We start from the raw sequence: 24,166 nt of genomic DNA on the forward strand, positions 1-24,166 counted from the left end.
CCCAGCCTGATTTTAAAATATTCCCTTAATGACAGTTTTCAAACTTTTTAATATAATCTTTTCTCGTCAAAACATAAACATGAGAGGGAGCTCCCAAATGAAAATATATTGAGAGAAAGAACTTGATGGGACATTTCTCTTTTATTTTAAGAGACTCCTAGAAATTATAATTTTCACAGCCCAGCTGAGGAATTTAATTTTAATGATGCAATAACAAAATGTGCAATATGAGATAGAAATGAGCATAATAAAAATCCAGTTGTTTCTTAAAGTTAAATGAGGATAAATAACATCCTACTGTGTTTCCTTTAAGGAAGCAACGTTCCTTGCTCAAAGTAAAAAAAAGAGTTCAACTTGAAGGAGGGAATTTGTTTAAATATTGTATTTAATTTTTAATATGTGAAGTCATCCATTTGGTCCGTTCTTATAACTAATTGCCTAATCAGTGGGTAGGGAAAGTTTTCCCGGGTGGAGTCTGAAGCGAGCCCCTTTTGACTGCAGGGAATTGACGCGCTTTAAGGGCAGTTGAAGGACTGCAGACATGTAGGCAGACACACGTAGCAATGAGGGAAGTGGCCTTTTCAGGTTAATTCCAACCACGGCGCCTAGCTGCGTCTCACACAGGCTGAAACTAGAGTGTGATTCCAAGGGCCTTCAAGTCCCAGGAGTCTGTACATCTCTCCTCTGGCTCGGGTGCTGTTGGCCCACTTGGTGTGCCATTGCTGTGTCCGTCCACTTCTCTCCCTACTGATCATCATTCTCTACTCAGTTGTTTCTGCTTCCTTCCTTCCTTATAACTGGATGTACTCTTGCCCCTATTTTATTATATTTTTGTAAAGTTTTCTTGATGTGGACCATTTTTAAAGTCTTTATTGAATTTGTTACAATATCGCTTCTATTTTATGTTTTGTTTTTTTGGCCGTGAGGCATGTGGGATCTTAGCTCCCCGACCAGGGATTGAACCTGCACCCACTGCATCGGAAGGCAAAGTCCTAACCACTGGACCGCCAGGGAAGTCCCATTGCGCCTATTTTATGTCTTATCTCTCTGGGCAGACTTTGAGCCTGAGAGCCTATGGCTGAATCTCTCTTTAGCTCCCAGTTAAAATTTCTGAGAGTGGAATCTTATGGCCCCAGCCTGTCCCTGTTTGGGCAGAGCTTTGTCTATCTGACTATAACATGACTGTTAGACAATGTATGGGGCAGGTGCCTTTCCTCCCAAAGTCTGATAATTTCTCTTTTTTTTGCCAGGGAAGGAGCCATATAGTTCAGATATGGTCTTTCCCCTTAGCAGGGGGGCATTTCTAAGCCCAGTTCTTCTGGCAGCGGCTGTGGGATGGCAGACCCCTGGCTGATACATCCAGCACAGATACATCTGATCGACAGATTATTGGTTATTATTCACAGGGGGCCGAAGAACCCAAACTAAAATGGGAGCACATCACAACCCTCGTCGCGAGCCTCGGAGAATTTGTGAGGTCCACTGACCGGAAGATCATAGCCACCACCCTGTCCAAGCTGAAGCTGGAGCTGGACTTTGACAGCCACGGCATTAGTCAAGTTCAGGTGGTGCTCTTCGGTTTTCAAGATGCTGTAAGTATGATATTTTGCCCATGTTTTCCCGCAGACTCCAGCCAAAATTAGTCAGAAAAATAGGGTAAGAACATAAGTTTTTATCTTTTCTTTCTTTAATAATTTTGATCAATTCTGTTCTCTTTGGATCATAAATAAGTATGAGATGGTTGCCTGTCCATGTGCCTCAAAGCACCAGATTTGTTGTTTGGTGTGTAATCTTGTATCTCCCCAGGTTAGATACACATAACATTGAACACCATGGAAAATAACAAAACTCACAAACATCTCCCATGGCTGCACTTTGTTCTTATCAAATCATGTAGTCAGTCACTATTTATTTTGATGATTTTAGCAACAGAGCACACTTTAGTCCTGCACTTTCTAATTCTATATGAGACATGCCATCTAGTGGTCATTGAGAAAAATGTAACCGTACAGACAGGAATGATCGGTAATTTTTTTCCGCCCTGCTGTGGTTTCCATACAGAACATTTTAAACATACTTGTTTAATAAATATTCACTATTTCCTAGCCAGCAATATACTTCAGAGCACAAGGCATCACTGGATGAAAATTAATTCACAGGATCTGGTGAGAGATCGCTGAGGATTCCTCTCTCTCATATTGAGTTGCTATGCAACACAAACTTGAAGCCAGTTTTCCAGAAGCCTGATTCAAACCATATGCGATATTCTTGAATGAGACTTGTTTGTGGAACTGTGTACCAAAAAAAGCCTGAGGTCCTTCCCGGAAGGCCCTTACGAGGTGTGGGAGACTGAAATAAGAGAGTTCTTAAGCGGCAGGGGGGCGGATGGTGGTGGGATGAATGGGGAGATTGGGATTGACGGTATACACTAATATGTATAAAACAGATAACTCATAAGAACCTGCTGTATAAAAAAATAAAATAAAATTCAAAAAAAAAGAGAGAGAGAGAGTTCTTGACAGTGCCTGTCGTGTGAATAGGGAAGCACTTTGCATGATTTTATTTAAATTCCCCAAACTGACTCACTCCTAATGTGTTTATGGCTCCTACATAGGCGATGTCTTGACAATTGCATTTGGTGCATCAAATGATCCCTGATTTAAAACCAAATTGTAATCCTTCAGTGGCTCCTTGTGCTCTCAGGAGCTCTGTGTTAGCCGCTCAGTCTTGTGCTGTCCTGTGGGCAGGGCAACGCTCCTGACTCGATTGGGGTCATGGAAAATGAGAGCAAAGCCTATCACTAATATTAAATGCTAAAGGCACACTCACTCTGTAACTAGCGAGCCCCAGCCATCTGCAAACCAAATGAAATAATTTAGTGACTTTGTACTTGCCTACACATTTGGCTCCCAGCCTAGAGACTGGAAGGCAAATAGGCGAGTAGAATTCAGATTGAGAGTGGGTAAGTTGTAATCCTGGGCCACAGGCCAGGTCTCCCTCTCTCTCTCTCTCTCTCTCTCTCTCTCTCTCACACACACACACACACACACACGCACACACACACGCCCCGTTCTTGCTCACTCACTGTCCAGGATGGGAATGAACCCAAAGAATGGGCCGGATATAATGTACTGTTTAATGAAGGGCTATGAGAAGCTGGTCGTGGTGATAAAGGACCCCTCTTCCATTTACTATTTGTGACCCTCGAGAGAAATATTCTTAGTTACTAAATGTTATACCCGCATTTGTCAAATAAACAGGCAAGTCCTTTATGAAAGTACCAGGACAAAATCAGCCTGAAAGGACTTCCTAGAACAGGTGGGAACCTTGCAATGGTTCGCTTCCTTAGGAGCAACTATTCTGAGGAATTCCTCAGACAGACTGCCGTCTAAACTGGGGGATTTTGATGAAGATGGACCAAGGGCAGGAATAAGCAACTGGAGCGCCAGCTTTTGGCGTGAGATTACAGCTAGGTCCCCTTCTCCCCAGCGTCTTCTTAGATCTCGAGTCAGAGCCCTGTTGGGAAAATAGCCTCTTTTCTTAGATGCCCGTGTCAACCAGAAATTAGTGGAGTTAACTCAAATTTTAGATAAGCCTCTCTTAGCCTTATGATAAAAGTTATTTTTAAAAAGGTAATGTGGGGACTTCCCTGGTGGTCCAGCAGTTAAGACTCCGTACTCCCAATGCAGGGGGCCGGGTTTGATCCCTGGTCAGGGAACTAGATCCCACATGCATGCCACAACTAAGAACCCACATGCCGCAACTAAAGATCCCACATGTTGCAACTAAAGATCCCAGTGCAGCCAAATAAATAAATATTTTTAAAAATAAATAAATAAAAATTAAAAGGTAATGTGCACGGCTTATACATACAATGGAATATTATTCATCCTTATAAAGGAAGGAAGTTCTGACATATTACACTAAGTGAAATGAGCCAGACACAAAAATACTGTATGATTGCACTTATGTGAGATACCTTCAATAGTCAGATTCATAGACAGGAAGTGGAATGGTGGTTGTCAGGGGCTGGGTGGAGAGGGCAAGTGGAAATTGTTGTTTAATGGGTGTAGAGTTTCAGTTTTGCAAGGTGAAAAGAGCTCTGGAGATGGAAGGTGATGATGCTTGCACAACAATGTGAATGTACTTAAGCCATTGAACTGTACATTTAACAATGGTTAAGATGGTAAATTTTATGTTATGTGTATTTTACCATAATTTTTGAAGAGAAAAAGAAAGGTAATGCATATAATCTACTTCAGTGTCTACTTAAATATGTGAAATATTACTAGTCACTAAAAAAATATAGCCTGACAACAAAGGTTTTTAATGTGAACAGCTTTTCTGGAAGAGTTTGGCAGATTATTCCCCCGTTTAAAAAGGTATAAGCAACACACCATTGTAAAGCAATTATACTCCAATAAAAATGTTAAAAAAATAAGATATAAGGAAGCGTGGGAAGGGAAACAAGGCGTGCACTGTGGCACATCTGTAGGTAGCATGTATGTGCTCATATTCCCCCTTTACTGTTGTTTCCAAGTCACCAGAGTATGCTGCAGCACTTGGTTGTGTTAAACAGTAGTTAAAACGTTTAAGAATAGCAATTACTTTTATTTAAATCCCCTTGGACTCTTTTTTTCCTCCTTTACCGCTTCCACCATCCAATCTGCTGACATCATGAAAGGCGGAAGCTACAGGTTCTGAGTCCCAAAGAGGCAACATTCCCATTTAACCAGATTGCCTTTCACTTAAGTGGTGTATCTCACTTGCTTACATGAGGGTCACCAAACTTCATTTTGAAGTGGCAATTTTGCATTTGTTTTCCGCTGACATAAAGAAATTATCCACCATTCAAGGTCAAGAAACCTTTTAGTTATTTTTGTTGATGGAATGTCGTCCAGATGTGTGCATCAGCTAGGTTATTTGCAATTAAATATTAAAGTAGACCAAATGTCACTCTCTTCCTCCAGGTCAGTAAAGTTCTTCGGAATCATAATATCAAGCCACACTGGATGTTTGCCTTAGACAGTATCATCCGAAAGGCGGTGCAGACAGCCATTACCATCCTGGTTCCAGGTCAGAAATACTTAATTACTTGGTAAATATTTAGTGTTTGATATTTTCAATTACTGTTCATTATCATTTATGGTGTCTCCTCAGTGTTTTTAAGACCAGGTTAACCTTTTTTTTTTAATCTTTCAACGCCACCAAATAATATTTATCTAGTGCATATAGTCTGAGCAATGGTACATCCAGCAAAACGTTTACTATGAATGAGGAAGACTTGCTTCCTCGTCTTTAAAGAGCATAGTTGGATATGAAGACAAAGAGAAAACTATACAGGTGACCCAAATACATATGCATTTCAATATACAGATATCTGTGCCCACAAAACATATTCCCATGTCATCCTTTACCAGTGGTTCCCACACCTGCCAGTGCATTGAGTGATGTAATGAACTGTGTGATGTAAGGAGCTTTTTAAATTACAGCTTTCAGAGCTTCGTCCCGGACTGGGTGAGAATCTGCTGGGGATACAGCCCAGGAACCTGATTTTCATCCAGCTTCCAGGTCATTTTGATACACAGCCAGGTTTAGAAATCACTGGGCTAGACAGGTCCCAGCTGTGTTTGCAGTCAGCTACAAAAGGGGTAGTGTTCATGAAACCAGGTTTTATGGAGTAAGGGAGAGATGTATTCATATTCTAAGACAATCTTCCAAAGTGTTTTTTTTTTTTTTTTGCGGTACGCGGGCCTCTCACTGTTGTGGCCTCTCCCGTTGCGGAGCACAGGCTCCGGACGCGCAGGCTCAGCGGCCATGGCTCACGGGCCCAGCCGCTCCGCAGCATGTGGGATCTTCCCGGACCGGGGCACGAACCCGTGTCCCCTGCATCGGCAGGCGGACTCTCAACCACTGCGCCACCAGGGAAGCCCCCAACGTGTTTTGATAGTGTACCCATTAATAGAAATTTTAAGCAGAGCTCTTCCACCGTACGTGTGTGTGTGTGTGTGGATATGGATAGAGAAATAGATTGATTTAGATATACGAATTAGAAACATGTTCTATTGTACTAATTTTACATGTATTATAAAGTGTTCTAAAATAGAAATCTAAAAATATAAGTATGAAACATTTTAAATTTTATGTTATTTATAAATGGTACCACAAACTTTTAAGTTATCATCAACCCTTCTGAGTTGTGGAATTCCCTCTCTTCTCTCAGAATACCTTGTTTGGTTTGAGAGTGAGGAATTAACTTCTTTCTTTCTTATGAAAGGAAGGAATGGAAGAAGTTTTAACGTCCCTGAACATGCTCTTCCTCTAAAGAGCGCACCTGCACCCCTCGTCCCTCCTGCCACCTACCTTTGCATTCTTGTACCTTACAGCATGCCTCTGCAGAGTCCTGACCAACCCCGAAGTCTACAGTAGGCTCCGCCATCACTCTCTCTCCCTGGAAATGGTTTTTCCCCATTGGCGACACTTGCACCAATCAGAAACTGCTTTTATTTTCTTGTCTAATAGCTGTTTCCCTCATCAGAGGGTCTGTTTTATTTTATTCTGTGCTAAGCACACTGTCCATCATGGTGCCTGGAAAATAATAGACTCCTGATAAATATTGGTTGAAACAATAAGTAAATGAGTTTCACCCGGTTATAACAAATCAGTGTGAAAATATTTGCAGAACTTTGAAAAAAATCCTAGAGAGCCTTTGAGATGCATGACTAGCGGTTGGATGTGAACCTGAGGAATCTAAAGCTGATGGAAACCTACTGTAATGCTCTAAGGAAGTCAGTACATACTTATGTTTAGATGGTTGATCACTGGAACAAGCTTGGATGTGGGAAATGTACCAAAGAGGGGTTGTAAACCCAAAAGATACAAGAGGTGAGAGAGATTAGGTGTGTATCAGTAAAAGCGATAGGTATAGGCCATGAGTTATATCCACTAGTAGCCTAAATTAAGAATGCTCAAATGAGGAGAGGAGCGAGGGATTATACTTTGAAATAATTTAACTAGCATATAAATAAACTGTTAATCTAATTTTTGTTAAAAAAAATCCTTTTAAAATGGATTACCTAAATGCAATGAATTGTATCCTGGAATAGGAAAAAGAACATCAGTGAAAAACTGGCATAATCTGAAAGTAGTCAGTAGTTTAGTTAATACAATTGGTACTGTACTGATGTTAATTTCTTAGTTTTGACAGAGGTACCATAGTTACATAAGATGTACTGGGGGAACTGGGTGGAAGGTATACGGGAGTTCTCTGTATTATCTTTGCAGTGTTTCTGTAAATCTAAAATTCTTCCAAAATATAAAGTTTATAAAGCACACTGATTATCACACTGTAGGTGAAACACTGTTAAGTTTAGAGAGAGTGACAGGCACAGTGCAGCGAGGCATGTCTCCTCGCATGGGTGTCCCCGTGATGGGCACTGCTTCAACCCAGCCATGTGCAGAGCAAGGCACGTTCTTTATGCAAAGGGTTTGCTAAGGAAAGTTATTTGTCCTTCCACTGTGAATTGGCTTCTTTGAGGCCACTAGGGGTCTCTGATGACAACTGAAATGACTGTTTGGAAGCATTTTAAAAAGTGGGCCAAAGAAAAAAAAGGAATTGCCTGGCAGTCCAGTGGTTAGGACTCCACACTTCCACTGCAGTGGGCACGGGTTCAATCCCTGGTTGGGGAACTAAGATCCTGCAAGCCGTGTGGTGCAGCCAAAATAATAGTAATAATTTTAAAAATAAAATAAAAAGTGGAAATTTTAGAGAATTACATTAAGAAAGTATTTTTTTATATTCCTCTCGGGGTAGGGGAAGACAATGTACACTGTACACCAACATATAAATGCTGAAATATATGAAGAAGAGGAATTGATTTCAAGCATTTGACAATTCCATCAAATTTCCAAGTGTCCCTAAAGATTTTGTTATACAATTAAGATTCAAAGAAACACTAAAAATGTCTCTCTTTATAGTCCCCTGATAAAAATTCCTTTTAGATGACAAAATACTACAATTTACCTACCAAATTTTAAAAGACATGCTAAAGAAATCAACAAATTCAAAAGTATACCATCATCAATACATACATTTTCCTAGATGTGTTTGTTGACAGAACCCAGATCTTGGTTTCTAAACATTCTCTAATAAAAGGAATCTCAAATAAAAGGAATCAGAGCTCCTTGGAGAAATGGTTGATTTCTAGGCCTAGGGCAGGGGAAATACAAGATGAACTTGGAACATACTGTGATGGCAGAAAGTAATGAAGTACCCCCAAGGGATGGAAGCTTATTCAAAGGACACTGGAGACAGCTTGAAGGAGTTCCCCAAAGTCTAAGCCAGAACAAATTAAAATAAAAGAATAATAGTATTGGATTATAGCCCATAGAATAAATTAAACATCCATGAGTCCATACTGATATAAGTAATTAAATAAATAACTATATGGAGGAGAAGGGCCAGCTTTTCTTTTTTTTTTTTTTTTTTTTTTTTTGCGGTACGCGGGCCTCTCACTGTCGTGGCCTCTCCCGTTGCGGAGCACAGGCTCCGGACGCGCAGGCTCAGCGGCCATGGCTCACGGGCCCAGCCGCTCCGCGCCATGTGGGATCTTCCCGGACCGGGGCACGCACCCGTGTCCCCTGCATCAGCAGGCGGACCCTCAACCACTGCGCCACCCGGGAAGCCCACCAGCTCTTTTTTTTTAGTAGAATTCCAATTAATAAATGTAGAAGGAATGAGGGAAATAGAAAATCACCATTAGGCAAACATCACAGTAATAATTATTGCAAGCAAGAACAATCAATGGCTGTCAAGATCAGTAGATAAAAGTGTGCTGAGAAACAGGATATTTGAATGGTCTTGGGGAATCTCCCCACAAGATATCTACTAATTACAAAGAGAAAACAGTGACAACCCCCTTTATCAAAAGATCAAGGTAAGCATCACTCGTAATAAGACACATCAGCATTATGTACCTCTTGGTATGATGCACTGAGAAGGGCACAACATCACCTTTGTGGTATTCTTGTCAAAACTGCAGAGCCACAACCTCATCATGACAAGACATAAGTGAATAAAAATGAGACACAGTACAAAAAAAAACTGACCAGTACTCCTCAAAACTAAGGAGGTCATGGGGGATAAAGAAATACTGGGGTTAGGACTTCCCTGGTGGCCCAGTGATTAAGAATCCGCCTGCCGATGCAGGGGACACGGGTTCGAGCCCTGGTCCGGGAAGATCCCACATGCCGTGGGGCAACTAAGCCCATGCGCCACAACTACTGAGCCTGGGCTCTGGAGCCCCCGTGCCACAACTACTGAGCCCACGTACCACAACTACTGAAGCCTGTGCACCTAGAGCCCGTGCTCTGCAGCAGGAGAAGCCACTGCACTGAGAAGCCCATGTACCACGATGAGGAGTAGCCCCGCTCGCCGAAACTAGAGAAAGCCTGCACACAGCAACAAAGACCCAATGCAGCCAAAAATAAATAAATAAATTTATTAAAAAGAAAAAAATGCTAGGGTACTGTCACAGATTGGCAGAGACTAAGAAACATGACAACTAATGCATTGTGGGATCCCCGATCAGAAAAAGAACATTCTTGGGAAAACCAGTGCAATTCAAATAATGTCTATAGATTAGTTAATACTATTGTATCCAAGTTAACTTCCTGGTTTTGTTAATAGTGCCAAAGTTGCGTAAGATGTTAAGTTTAGGGCAAGCTGCTAAAGGATATACAGGAACTCTCTGTACTGTGTTTGCAACTTTTCTGTTATGCTAAAACTATTTCACAATGAAAAGGAAAAAATAAAGTGTTCAATCTTCTTTCTTCTGAAAAAGAGCTCACAGAACAGAGAGTACAGTACAAGCCCCTTAAGAGTTTTTTTTTCTCGGGCTGTTTTCCCACTTGTCATCAAGGATCAGCCTGTGGATTACTGGCAATGTTAAGTATCTGTTGTTACTCCTCAAGTACAGTCTGGCTGTGGGTGACCAGATGGAGAAATGCTGAGCGTGAGATCGTGTTGGCAGTGCTAAGGTAGAGAGAATCGACAGTGTAGGCACACTTCTCATAGAAACTCTAATTGTTTAAACTGCTAGAGCACTTGGTATTACTACCAGTTGTGAAGCTGAATCAGTCATGTGCCCCATGTAGATATTAATGTAAAATGACCAGCATTGTAAACTATATGCAGTGCTTGATGCAAGGATCATACGTCGTTCTGACAAGTATTGTGATCCTAATAGGCATCAGAAATACCTTGTGTTAAAGAAGCTTGGTCTAGGGCTTCCCTGGTGGCGCAGTGGTTGAGAGTCCGCCTGCCGATGCAGGGGACACGGGTTCGTGCCCCGGTCCGAGAAGATCCCACATGGCACGGAACGGCTGGGCCCGTGAGCCATGGCCGCTGAGCCTGCGCGTCCAGAGCCTGTGCTCCACAACGGGAGAGGCCTGCGTAACGCAAAAAAAAAAAAAAAAAAGAAGAAGCTTGGTCTAGTTATTTTCCTCTGGGGAATTAACCAGTTGGGGTGGAGTGGGAGGGTAGGGAGGTGGGAATAATATCGTTGTTTGATCCTGTCTTGCTGTTTTGGAAACATGCACCCGCTCTAATTTCCCACACATGGGCTTAAATGCCATCCACTCATTCCAGGGTCCCCTGGGTCCCTGCCTTTCTCCTGACACTTGGCTGACACATGTTATCTTTGTACATGCTTTTATGACTCTTCTGTATATTTGCCCTAGTTCTCCTTTAGGTTCTTATCTCTTTGAGGACGAAGACCAGATGCTCTGTCTCATTTGCATGTTTTACAATGTCTATTCGATGATGTGTCCTCAGGGACCCACCATTGAAAGACCAAAATAACAAAGTATTGCATTCACTTACAATTTTTTTAAAAATAAATTTATTTATTTGGCTGCATTGGGTCTTCGTTGCTGTGCGCGTGCTTTCTCTTGTTGTGGCGAGCAGGGACTACTCTTCATTGCGGTGTGTGGGCTTCTCATTGCGGTGGCTTCTCTTGGTGCAGAGCACGGGCTCTAGGCGCACAGGCTTCAGTACTTGTGGCACACGGGCTCAGTAGTTGTGGCTTGCAGGCTCTAGAGCCCAGGCTCAGTAGTTGTGGCACACAGGCTTAGTTGCCTGTGGCATGTGGGATCTTCCCAGACCAGGAATTGAACCCGTGTCCCTTGCATTGGCAGGCGGATTCTTAACCACTGCACCACAAGAAAAGTCCCTACAATTTTCTACCTTTTTCTAATTACTGAGAAAAATTTTTAGTCACTTGCACATAAGTAAAATGATAATATATGATAATTTAAAGTGTACAGAGTTAGGGGAATGTAAGGGAACATTTAAATGTAATAATAAATATCAGAAATTTTCCTTCCCCCAAAGTGAGATTATATTCAGCAGGACAATAAAACTTATAAATTGTTTTTAAAATTTCAGTTTAGAAACCATGAGAAAAAATTTAGAAAATTTAAAAGGCCTACTCTTGCTCTAATTTAATATAGAATTGAACTCTCTTAAATTATTTTTAAAGTAAGATTTTTTTCACTGTTTTGTTCCCTTATAAATGCAAATAATCCTAGTAGGATAACTTCCATTCTGCCAACATTTTTTGAGAGACTAATATGTCTTAGCCCCTATACCAGGTGCCAGGCTTACAAAACTTAAACACCTGATTTTGAGTCACACCTACTATAGATGATCTAGGAAATAGAATTTTGGAAGGAGAAAGGAGATAATGCAAAAAAAAAAAAAAGCAGTGTAGAGGTGGAGCTTGGTTAACCTTAAGAGATAAAGGGTGAGGATGTGGAGAAATTAGAACCGTTGTGCACTATTGGTGAGGCTGTAAAATGCTGCAGCCACTATGGAAAACAGTATAGTGGCTCCTCAAGAAATTAAAAATACAACTACCATGAGCTTCCCTGGTGGTGCAGTGGTTGAGAGTCCGCCTGCCGATGCAGGGGACACGGGTTCGTGCCCCGGTCCAGGAAGATCCCACATGCCGCGGAGCGGCTGGGCCCGTGAGCCATGGCTGCTGAGCCTGCGCGTCCGGAGCCTATGCTCCACAACGGGAGAGGCCGCAACAGTGAGAGGCCCGCGTACTGCAAAAAAAAAAAAAAAAAAAAAAATAGAACTACCATATGTTCCAGCAATTCCTCTTCTGGGTATATATTCAGAAGAATTGAAAGCAGGATCTCAAAGAGATATTTGCACACCCAAGTCCATAGCAGCATTATTCACAATAGCCAAGAGGTAGAAGCAACACAAGTGTCCAATGATAGATGAATGGATAAACAAAATGTGGTATATTCATACAATGGAATATTATTCAGCCTTGAAAAGGAAGGAGATTCTGACACATGTTACAACATGGATAAACCTTAAAGACGTATGCTAAGCGAAATAAGCCAGTAACAAAAAGGCAAATGCTGCATGATTCCGCTTTCACGAGGTGTCAATAGCAGTCAAAGTCATAGACACAGAAAGTAGAATGGTGGTTGCCGAGGCCAGGAGGGAGGGGAGAATGCAGAATTGTTGAATGAGTATCGAGTTTCAGTTTTGCAAGATGATGAAGTTCTGGAGATTAGTTGAAAACTAATGTGAACATACTTAACACTACTGAACTGTACCCTTAGAAATGGTTAAAATGGTACATTTTATGTCATGCATTGTTTCACCATGATAAAAAAAAATTGAAAATAAACACAGATTGGTAAAGGAAGTCAGGGCTACATAAACCTGGCCCTAAAAAGGGCACTCTGGTTTTGTTATGAGCAAAAGATGAGTTCTTGTTTAGATCGTTGAATTTGAAGTGCTTCCTGCACAGGAATATTTAGAGGTATTGGATGTAACAGAATCAGGCTAGATTGTCATCCACATACCACATGTACTTACTCTCATAGATTTTAATGAGCTCATCCATGGAGAGTAAGTAGAAACATAAAACTGAAGAATGGAATTCAGGTTCCAGCTTTTAAGGGGCAGGTAGTAGACAAAAAGGCTCTGACGAAGAGAAGCAGCAGCAAAGATTTAAAGGAGAATACCATACACAGGTCAGTAAGGCAAAGAAAGAAAAGTTACCTGGAGGATTTGGCGATGGGTAGGCCCTTTGGTTGCCATACGGCTATATTGGAGTGGTGGGAGGGGTCTTGCATCCCTCCCACTTAAGAGCCCTCCCCCAGCACAGGGGCTCTTAACCTGTGGTTCACAGACGCTCGGAACAGGCTGCAGGGAGTCAGTGAGCCCTCAGGAAATCCAGGGCAAATGCTGTATGAATGTGCTTCTCTTCTGGGGAGAATCTCCATTGGCTTTCATCAGATTCTCGGTGGGTTCTGTGATCTAATGAAAGTTCCAGGTGCCCCACAATGAGACATCACCTCAGACCTGTCGGAATGGCTGTCATTAAAAAGAACACAAATATCAAAAAAAAAAAAACAATTAAAAAAAAAAAAGGACTTCCCTGGTGGCGCAGTGGTTGAGAATCTGCCTGCCAATGCGGGGGACACGGGTTCGAGCCCTGGTCTGGGAAGATCCCATATGCCACGGAGCAACTAGGCCCGTGAGCCACAACTACTGAGCCTGCGCGTCTGGAGCTTGTGCTCCGCAACAAGAGAGGCCATGACAGTGAGAGGTCCGTGCACCGCGATGAAGAGCGGCCCCCGCTCGCCGCAACTAGAGAAAGCCCACGCACAGAAACGAAGACCCAACACAGCCAAAAATAAATAAATTTTAAAAAATTTAAAAAAGAACACAAATAACAAATGTTGGCGAGGAGGTGGAGAAAAGGGAACCCTCCTACACTGTTGGTGGGAATGTAAATGGGTGCAGCCACTGTGGAGAACAGTATGGAGGTTTCTCAAAAAACTAAAAACAGACCTACCATATGACCCAGTAATTCCACTCCTGGGGATATATCCAAAAGAAACAAAAGCAGTAATTTGAAAAGATACACGTATCCCAATGTTCAGAGCAGCGTTATTTACAACTGCCAAGGTGTCAACAGATGAATGGCTAAAGAAGATGTGTGTGTGTGTGTGTGTGTGTGTGTGTGTGTGTGTGTGTGTGTGTATAATACTACTCAGCCATACAAAAGAATGAAAATTTGCCCTTTGCAGCAACATGGATGGACTTGGAGGGCATTATACTAAGTGAAATAAGTCAGACAGAGAAAGACAAATACAAACTTTCCACAAATATTATTATCACTTATATGTGGAATCTAAAAAAGACAACAAACTAGTGAATAAAACAAAAAAGAAGCAGACTCACTGATACAGAGAACAAACAAGTGGTTACCAGTGGGGAGAGGGAAGGGGGAGGGGCAATGCGAGGGTAGAGGGAAAATAAGGGTTATTATGGGATTATATAAAATCGTGTGTGAAACTTTTGAAAGTTGTAAAAGACTATAGAATTTAAAGAATCTTTCATTCAAAAAAAAAAAAAGTTCCATGTGTCATAGCATATGGAACCAAGACCCAGTATTTCTGCTACCCTGATTTCACTTAAATTATGAATGTAAGTCCTTTTGGGGGACCATTTTGAGACCCTAATCACAATTTAATAGTTTTTCCCATGGGAAGGTATCACCCCAGTTCTGAAGTGACATGCAGATGAACTCGTGTCATACAGTGTTTTTAAGCTGGAGACTTGTAACTTTTACACTTTAGATTTCAATGGTTAGTCAACAGGTTAGGGTAGGACACACACCAAAAATTAACCCAATAGTCAAAAGTAGATAGTCTTCTAGAATGAATATAAGCATTGTGTGGCATTTTCAGTACACACCCCCCCCCTTACATTTTGAATGTTACAAGCAAAAAGCATTCTGTGTTCTTACTTTTGTTTATACAATCTCTCTATATCTCAATTTCCTCATTTCTAAGTGAGTTAATAGTTGCCAGATATTATATAATTGAAAATATGAATTTTAATTGTGTAAACAAATTTTTATATTCTTAACAGGTTTTTATATCATTGCTTTCTGATTTTAACATATTTCCCACGTAGCTTATGCGCAGTGTGGAAGTTTCTCTTCTGTTTGAGTTAGATCATTCTGAGTTTATACATCTTGTGAATTTTGCAAATTCACTGGAAAAACAAATCTGAAGTAATGTGCAGAAATCCATCATCACTTTTGGAAAAGCGGTTGGGAATACATCTCTTACTGATAGCAGGGGAGATGACATTCATGTCTTAAGAAATTAAGGCAATCATTCTTATTTCATTAACAGTGTTGTTGATCATATGCTTAACAGAACTGAGGCCACATTTTAGCCTTGCATCTGAGAGTGATACCGCCGATCAAGAAGACTTGGATGCAGAAGATGACCATGAAGAACAGCCTTCAAATCAAACTGTCCGAAGACCTCATGTGGTCCTTGAAGATGCTGTGGCCACCTCAGGGGTGAGCACACTCAGTTCTACTGTATCCCACGACTCCCAGAGTGCTCACCGATCGCTGAATGTACAGCTTGGAAGGATGAAAATAGAAACAAATAGGTAAGTCCTATTCTGACATGGGTGGGTTCTTTTTTCTTACTTTTATATAAGTGCATGTGTTTGGGGTCTACTTTAAAGATTGGTCTGCAGAATATACAAAATATTATTCCTTTATCCCATTCATATAAACTTGATTTAATGCTTTATTCATTAAAATGAGAGATTTATTAGTCTCTTTAGTCAAATACGTTTTCTGCTTCTACCAGTTCAGTCCTTCAGCAGCTCTTCTTTGATCACTGCTTTATCTCCAAGTGCACTGAGATTTTCAGAGTAACTTAGTTGTAACCTCATAGACTCTCTGGGATGCAGACTCAGAGCAGCGTGTACCATCCAACAGATAGCTGAGAGACAGGCAGAGAGTTTGTGTTCTTGAGAGCCTGTGATTTGGAATATCAGGTTCTTTCAGGAGAGGAAGAGCTCTGTTCTGGAGGAGATAAAATTAATGGTTCAAAAGCTTTTCATTTTAAAACTTTGAAAGGATGATCTGTTGACCACATTTGTGATTCTGCTTTATTTTTAATATGCTGTGTCATATCTGGAGTTTAATTTTTCTTTGAGAATTTGATAACACAGAACCCACATGATCAGGTTATTAAATGAACAGTAAATATTTCCTGTCCTTCACAGATGTTGGCACAGTTCAAGGTCTGAATCTTTATGATTTATAGCTTCCTGTGCTGGTTACAGTTGACATGTGGGCAACTGACTTTATGACTTTGGGTTTTGACAGGGAAAACTATTTTTTTTGGAGTGAATCAATAAATGTGGTTCAGATATTTAGCAACCTTAGTTGAAAATCCAAGTTGTTCACCGGGGAGATAAAACCATTTTATTTTTAGTCATAAGTTCAGGTTTTTGATAAGCTTGAATACCAAGTTTGTATGAGTAGTACAAACCTCATCCTATATTTAGAAACATGAATTTTAGTTGCATGATTAAGTGAATCCATACATATCTTCTATGATTTACATACACAAATCTTTCTGAATAAAGGGAAAGTGGCTTTCTGACTTCCTTATCCCAGTCTTGTTCTCTGAAACCCAGCTCTTTACTTCGCATCTCTGTTGCTTAGTGGAAAAGAACGGGAGCCTTTTCTAAGACTTCATCGAAATCTTCCTGCTGTTCTCAAGTAATAGTCCCATTAGGATGCTCCATCCATTATAGTAGCCGTCGACTTCAGTCACTTCTCTTCAGTTTACTGTCTGTCGCTCAGTCCTGGAGTTGTTTTTTCATACCCTTCTCTGATCCTCGGAGGAGGAAAGTGCACTCATAACTGTTTGGGTCCAGCCACCCAACCCTGCCCTGCCCATGCCGTCCAGACAGTAGAGCTACTTTATTTACCAGTGAGCTGGTGCATTTGCTCCTCTGGCCCCTGAACCTTCCGTCTACGTATCCTGGCTTATGTCACTAGAACGTGTCTCTCCTGAGTGCAGTCTTTTCCTTCTCTCCTCAGTCCATTTGCGTTACCCTGACTTACACCCCGTCCCCGCCATCTGTCCACCATGCTCGATCCATCTGTAGTCCCTGAGGGCTGCCTTTCTCCGGCTGCTTTCTTCAGGTCTTCACATCTCTTTTCTGAGGGTCTTAAGCTAGCTGAGGGCCTGCTTCCCACGTCTGCCCGCAAGACTGACCACATTTCTTTACTACATTCGTATGTTGTTAACAGTTCTTACAAGGGCCCACTCATTTGTTTTTTCTCTGTGTATTTACACATGTATCTGTGAAATCTATATGGTTGTTGGCCTCCTTTTTTCTTTTTCTAGTAGGATCTTCCACAGCTCCATCACCCCCAGAAAAGTGAGACCAGGTACAACATTCACTTCACTTAGGATTTAAAGAAAGGGCAGCTGCTTCTGTCCAAGTGCTGATCAGGGGCTGGTCATGTCTATATTGGTCCTTGTAGCTTTCAGTGGAATATTCCTTGCTATACATATATAGATGTACGTATATTGCAAAATAAATTGAGGAAATGTTAGTGTGATTTTAGGAAAGCTTGTAAACCCTCGGGCTAGAAATCTTAAGCTTATATTTAGGATAATCACTGATAAAGATACATCACGTTTATCCAGCTCTTGATGATTGGATCATCGATAATACTAAATGGCAGAAAATAACAAAATAGCTTTAGAATGTATGCCTTACTTAAAGTATATGCTTACAGAAAACGTTCTGACAATAATTTGCTTCACACAAGGAGTCGGGACAGTACTGCAGAGGTAGTTAAAATCGAACTCATTTCCCTTTCCTGCAATTCTGGAATTACCCGTCAACCCAGCTCCCCACCCACACCCATCTGAGTTAAAAAATTGATCTCATGGCTGATCCTTGGCAAATGTCTCTGGAACAGAGAGGCAGTCATTTGCCTTGGTTTCAAAGGATTTCCCTACTAACTGAAGACAAAGTAAAAATAAAACTGATGGACTGGATGGATATGCCTTTAAAATAAATAATTTTGAGAGCTGGATGTGGGACAAATGAGGTGGTCTGTCAATGCTTTGCTTCCAATGTTACGTTCTGGCTTTTAAGATAAAAAGGAAATATACAGTCTAGGTAAACATGGGTTAAATTCTAGAAAATTTCACTTGTGTTCTTTGAGAAAAACAATAAGAATATGCTGTCACTATTCCATACACGTAAATTAGCAAGAAAGACAAAAATATATACCAGACCAAAAAGTTGCCAACTTAAAAAAATTCATAATGAGCTTGCTATCCATTTCTTTGAATATCATTCGTATTAGAGTAGATAAAAGTCTCCCTTAATCCTCTGCTTCCCTCTTGCTTTCAGTTCCTACTGCTTAATCTACCTAATTGTGCACTGTTTACTCTGCAGTTGTGCAATTGTCTTTAAACACGCTGTCTTCCTGGAACCACTTTCTGTCTGCCTCTCATTGTGTTTTCCTTTTGTCTCAGCTCTGCTACCTACTCTACTGTGACCCTTTCTCGTACCTAATGGCCTCACGTGTCTCTGTTGTGTGGAAAAGGGGTGGAGCCTGGGGGTCTGGGAAAAAAACCCTATTAAGCCCTGGATGGCCTCTTTTCCGGGGCCTGAGGCAGCAGCAGGGAACAAAACAGCCCTTCTTAAAGGCCAGGCACTGTGCTTGGCACTTTACCTATACTGTCTCATTTAGTGCTCACAGCAATCCTTTCAGGAAGTTCTACTTTTCCTTTTGACAAATGAGAAAACTGAAGCCCAGAGGCGTTAAGTCATTTGTCAAGGTTAACACAGGAAGTGGGTGGCTGAACCAGGATACAAGGCCCAGGGCTGCCTTCTGTCGGGCTGGGCTGTCTTCAGACCATGTCAGCTGAAGCAGAAACAAACTTTTGGAATGGAATCTGGCCCTGAGTTTAATCTGTCACTACTCAGAAAGTAAAATAAATACAGCTTGCTAAGAGCTATAGGGCATGCAACAATGTACCTTGATGACCTTATAAATAATTATGTATCTTAAATTGTTATAATTCTGAATCCAAGTTAATTGAAGATGGTTTTCTAAAAAAATCAGAACATCTCTCTTCACAACCTGGAATGTTTTCCCAGAAAACTGTTGAGAATGGTGAGTGGGTTACCACTTGGCTCTCAGTTGTATAGTGAACCTTTCATGCGTAAGAACTATGTGTAATAATATTTCTCCTAGTTTCTTTGGAGAATGCATCAGATGCCAACTGGGAACTGAATGTACCAGGAACACAGCTATCCTTTCACCCACTTCACTGCTCCCCTTAGAAGGAGAGAAATAACAGTAACAACCACAACAACCCAAGCAACCACCATTAACATTTATTGAGGATTTACTATATGCCAGGTACTATAGGTGACCCCACCTATAGTTACTTCTCAAATTTTCATAGTTTAAAAAAAGTGACTACCTTTCTGCTTTGCACTGCCTATTGTATTACCCATATTGACACACTGTTTTTGATGAGGGGCCATACATGTAAAATATAGGTCTGTTAATATCATATATAAACTTTTTTGCCATTTATGGTCATAAAAAGAAACAGAACAACATCTCTGAAGATTTTGGCAGACAACTGGGGGTGGAAGTTTTAAATTCTTGTCTGGAAACACGCCTTCTAGAGCTTCACTGCTCAACCTGGGGGTCTGTGGACCAGCAACAGGAGTATCCGCTGGGAGCTCATTAGAAATGCAGAAGCTCAGAGGTCCCTCCCCAAACGCTCCCCAGCCCCAGGCTACTGGATCAGAATCTGCATTTTAATAGAATCCCAGGGGTGCCTGTGTTCATTACAGCTTGAGGAGCCCTTGCCTAGATCACTCTATGGCTGCCCTAGCTTTATTATCCTGTCAACCAATATAATTTCCTTCCGCAGATTACTGGAAGAATTGGTTCAGAAAGAGAAAGAATTACAAGCACTTCTTCATCAAGCTATTGAAGAAAAAGACCAAGAAATTAAGCACCTGAAGCTTAAGTCCCAACCAATAGGTGAATAGCAGAAAATTTTAAAGTAATACTGTTCAATCAGGCGGCCACAAAAAGCTAGGAAGCCAACAGGTAGCTTTATGTCATGGCTTAATCAGCATCTGTCGCTTGTACCACAACTACAAGCAGAAGTTGCCTGAAAAAAAATCCAGTTCTTAATTGTAGCAAGCTATCATTTCTTATAAGTGCAGTAAAAATAAGATGATTCGTAATCACTGTTTCCTGAGATTATGTATTATTGAAGTAAGTAGGGCTCTCCATTTTTTGGTCCTTATTTCTTTTTAAGATTTCACAATGAAATTACTAGAATAAAATAATATTTTTTGTCATTTTGCATTTGTATTCTGTGTTTTCTAGTGTTCCCACCCCCCTTATAACTTGATAAGGCTTAAACAGAATCAAGATACAGTAATGAAAAGTCATAAGTTGGATACACCTTAAACTAATACAATGTTATATGTCAATTTTATCTCAATTTTTTAAAAAAGTCAGATGGAACTTTGACGAAATCTATTCTGTGAGAAATTGGGTATGAAAGATAATCTTTAGACAATCTTATTTAGCCTGTTTAGAGGAAAATAAAGTTCATATTTTTTTTCTTCAGATATATGGTCCTTCCATATTATTGCAAATAGTGGAAAAAGAGATTATTATAATTATATGGCGCTCTGCTAATCATGCTCATCTTTGTTGCATGAAAAACACACAGTACAATTTTGGTGTACCATTTTATTCTACGAAGCTATAAAATTGATATGAAACTATAAGGTGGGAGTATCATTAATTATTGTCACTGACTCTCCATTTACTAGTATAGTAAGCAGTGTTAAAGAGTTTTATTTATATTGTCATGTAGACTACCAATCTCAATGGTTTCTATTAATTATACTCTGATAGAGAAAAATCTTTTAAAGTATCAATAAATGTTGACCAGGAGGGTCTCAGATGACCTCTGTTAGCTGAAGCTAAGAACGTCCTTCCCTCCTCCCAATGCTGTTCTAGATATTCCTGGTTTGCCTGCGTGTCACCTGAATTCTCCTGGCGCAAATACTGAAGATTCCGAACTTACTGAATGGCTGAGAGAAAATGGAGCCGATGAAGACACTATAAGTCGGGTAAAGAAAACATTCTGTGGGACAAGCATTCTTTCACTTTGTTTCATAATGTTGAGTGCCTACTATGTGCTAGGCACAGGGGGTACACTGGTGAGAAATGCAGACCCAACCCTGCCCTCACAGACCAGGGTAGGCAGATGATCATCAAATAATCCCATAGGTACAAGTGTAATTATGTCCCGGTCAATTCTGTGAAGGAAAGGTTATCAAGTGTTACGAGACAGAGGGAGGGAGAAGCTGGGGAAGGTTTTTTGAGATGACCAGTGAGCTGAAGTCTAAAGGAATATGTAGGAATACACTATCTGTGTGGATGTTCTGCGGGGGGGGGGGGGGGCAGATGAGAAGGGAAAACTATTTGGGGGTAGAGGTGCAGAATGTGCAGGGCAGGTGAAAGCGCTGTGGTCCAGAACTCCTAAGGATTTTTATGTTTTTGAGTTGAAAATAAAGAGTAGGGAAAAAAAAAAAAAGAGTAGGAAAAATCAAGACAGAACTGAAAGAAAAAGGTTCTTCTGTTTCTGATTCTTTCTCTTGTGTGTTAACTTTTTAATTCTCTTGTGACATTCTTAGACTCCACTGGGCAGCAGCTATTTATTGCTACTTAATAAACTAGACTAGTTCGTGAACTTATGGCAGAAACAGACACTTTCTATATAAACTATATTATGTCTATAAGAACCTAATTCATCTCTGCTCCCTATGGGGAGCTCTTGCAGTCAGCATGAATAGCATTTCTTTATGTTTTAAGATTACATAATATGTATACACATATACACATAGTAAGAGGTTATATTTTTATTATTTTATAGAAAGAGCCTCAGTACAATATTACATTGATTTCAGTTTTATATTTAAATTTTTTAAACAACTAAGAATAAAGATGTATTTCTCTTGACTTGATAATTTATTGGACCACTAAATAAAAAATGTAGGGTCTCCTTAGAAATCTGCATAACAAATTAAATAAATTTAAAGGACTCTCTTACCTATGGGAAATAATATATCCAATCAAGTTCATCAAAATATTTTTCCCTCTAACTTAGGTTCAAGTCAAAATTAAGGGGTAGTAATTGATGATCCACGAAATCACTGCCCTTCTTAAAAGATTTAGAATTAAAAGCTTCACTTAAATTCAGGACTCTGATTTTGTAGTAAGTATTGGAAAGTACCTTTTATCAGAAATTAAGTGGAAGCAACACTTTTTATCCACTGGAGAAAAATAAAGCTACAAAGCAGTAAACCCTGAATAAAAACATTATCTTATAAGCAGCAGGTGTAATTACGAGCAAGTCTTGTCTATTCATCAGAAGACCAATCAGAAATTCTGTGTTGCTTGTAATCTTTTTGCTCCTGGAAGGCATATGGATGTATTTCTTTGTAATTATTTTGTAATAGGGGGACCTTTTTCCTAATAATTCCAAAAGATTATGTCTTTCGTGGATTTCCTTTTAGATTTTTTTTTCGTTCTTGCCAATGTTTACATTGTGGATGGTTTGCTACTTATCGAAAGTACATAAAACATCTTACTTTTGTGCATATTTCACTTTCTCCACAGTTTTTAGCCGAGGATTATTCACTAGCAGATGTTCTCCACTATGTTACACGTGACGATTTAAAATGCCTGAGACTAAGGTACCACTTTTCTTTCTGTTCAGTCTCATCGTGATGGAAAGAGCACTGGGCTGAGATCAAGAAGCCTGGGTCCCTTCCGTCCTGGGTCGCTACCTAGCTCTAACTAGCTCTACAGTCCTGGGTGAAGCTCTCCAGTTCTCAGCTGCTCTGAGAAACCTGAGTTAGTTGTAGCAGGCTATTATTGGGAGCTCTAATAAGCAATGTGTCTATATCAGTAAATGCAGAGTGAGCTGGAAGACTTTTCTTGATAACACATCAGATTAAGAGCATACAGATATTCTAAAGCTGCCTTAAACAAACGCTCTAATTTGGTTAGTGATTGCATCATGCTTAATAGAAATAGCAGGATGAGGTACTGATTTGCCATCCAAATACCTGCTATAATCTGATAGTTTCTTATAATAATTTGTTTTTTCCATCAGGGCAAGCACATACATAATGATTACTCTGACCCACCTCTAGAAAGACACATTTCAAAATTGCAGAAAGTCTAAAATGACACTTTGGGCCCTGGTAGTCTGTGGGAGTGGAAAGGAAAGGCATGGAGGGATGAGGAGAAAATATATACAAAAAGAATACATAATGAGTGATAAGACTTTGGGATCTTCATGTTCTGATCAGAGCAACTGAAAACTAAGAAGTCACTTTCATATTTCAAGGGCATTGTTTCAAATGAAGTGATCTCTTCACCATGTTCTTGTCTTTAAACAGGGGAGGGATGCTGTGTACACTGTGGAAAGCCATCACTGACTTCCGAGACAAACAGACTTGACTGTCGCTCAATTTGTTTCCAACTTTCCTTGGAGATTCTAAAAACGAATACAGACCTGATCTTCTAGGCGAGGGAGAATCGAAGGGAGAGGAGAAAGAAGCTGCACTTTAAATCCAGTATTTGTTTACTCGTGTTAAAAAAAACAAAACAGACAAAATACACTGAAATTTCCTAACTGCTTCTATTTCTATGATTCATAAGGACTCTTTGTAAGGACTCTCAAAATAATCCTAAACACTGCGATGTTTGGGATTATTTTAGTCTGAACATTTTTATGGAAATATTGTTAATTCAGCGGCTATAGCACTTCAGCCAAATGTTTATTTCACACGAAACAGATAGAACATTTCATGTGATTGTGCATCACTGGAACAAAACCAAAATGTGACCATAACTTTTTAGGCTTATGTGTGTTTGTAATATGCCCTAATAATTTGAGTAGAAATGCGTGATTTTGATTATTGTATAAAGTTTATGGGTTTTTTTTAAGTGTGCAGAATCTGAGAGCAATGGTTTTTACTTACCTGTATTAATTGTAATATTGACTATATTTTGTAACTTAAGTTTCCGGTCTAGAGTACATTTGTTTGAGTCATTTATGTACTACTGAACTGTACCAGTTGCACCTGCCTGAATCCTAGTAACGTTAGCTTGTTCTAAAGCTACCCCTTGTGTCATATTTACTCTAAAAAGTAAAAAGACTC

At 40.2% G+C, this 24,166-nt stretch overlaps 1 protein-coding gene across 1 annotated transcript in view; it reads left to right on the forward strand.

Annotated features, from left to right (window-relative positions):
• The window catches only part of MAP3K5 (mitogen-activated protein kinase kinase kinase 5), a gene marked incomplete at its 5' end in the record, with an annotated part of 214,286 nt that extends 190,158 nt beyond the window's left edge, over nucleotides 1-24,128 (forward strand). Inside the window, 7 exons of the mRNA XM_082855833.1 lie at nucleotides 1,407-1,592; nucleotides 4,971-5,076; nucleotides 15,262-15,505; nucleotides 19,837-19,949; nucleotides 20,949-21,061; nucleotides 22,614-22,690; nucleotides 23,402-24,128. Coding sequence (XP_082711959.1) covers nucleotides 1,407-1,592; nucleotides 4,971-5,076; nucleotides 15,262-15,505; nucleotides 19,837-19,949; nucleotides 20,949-21,061; nucleotides 22,614-22,690; nucleotides 23,402-23,462 — 900 coding nt within the window. The 3' untranslated portion in view covers nucleotides 23,463-24,128. The remainder of the gene's footprint in view (nucleotides 1-1,406; nucleotides 1,593-4,970; nucleotides 5,077-15,261; nucleotides 15,506-19,836; nucleotides 19,950-20,948; nucleotides 21,062-22,613; nucleotides 22,691-23,401) is intronic.
• Between the last annotated feature and the right edge of the window lie 38 nt (nucleotides 24,129-24,166).

The sequence above is a fragment of the Leucopleurus acutus genome, assembly GCF_964270905.1.
Source record: "Leucopleurus acutus genome assembly, chromosome: 15".
NCBI lineage: Eukaryota > Metazoa > Chordata > Mammalia > Artiodactyla > Delphinidae > Leucopleurus > Leucopleurus acutus.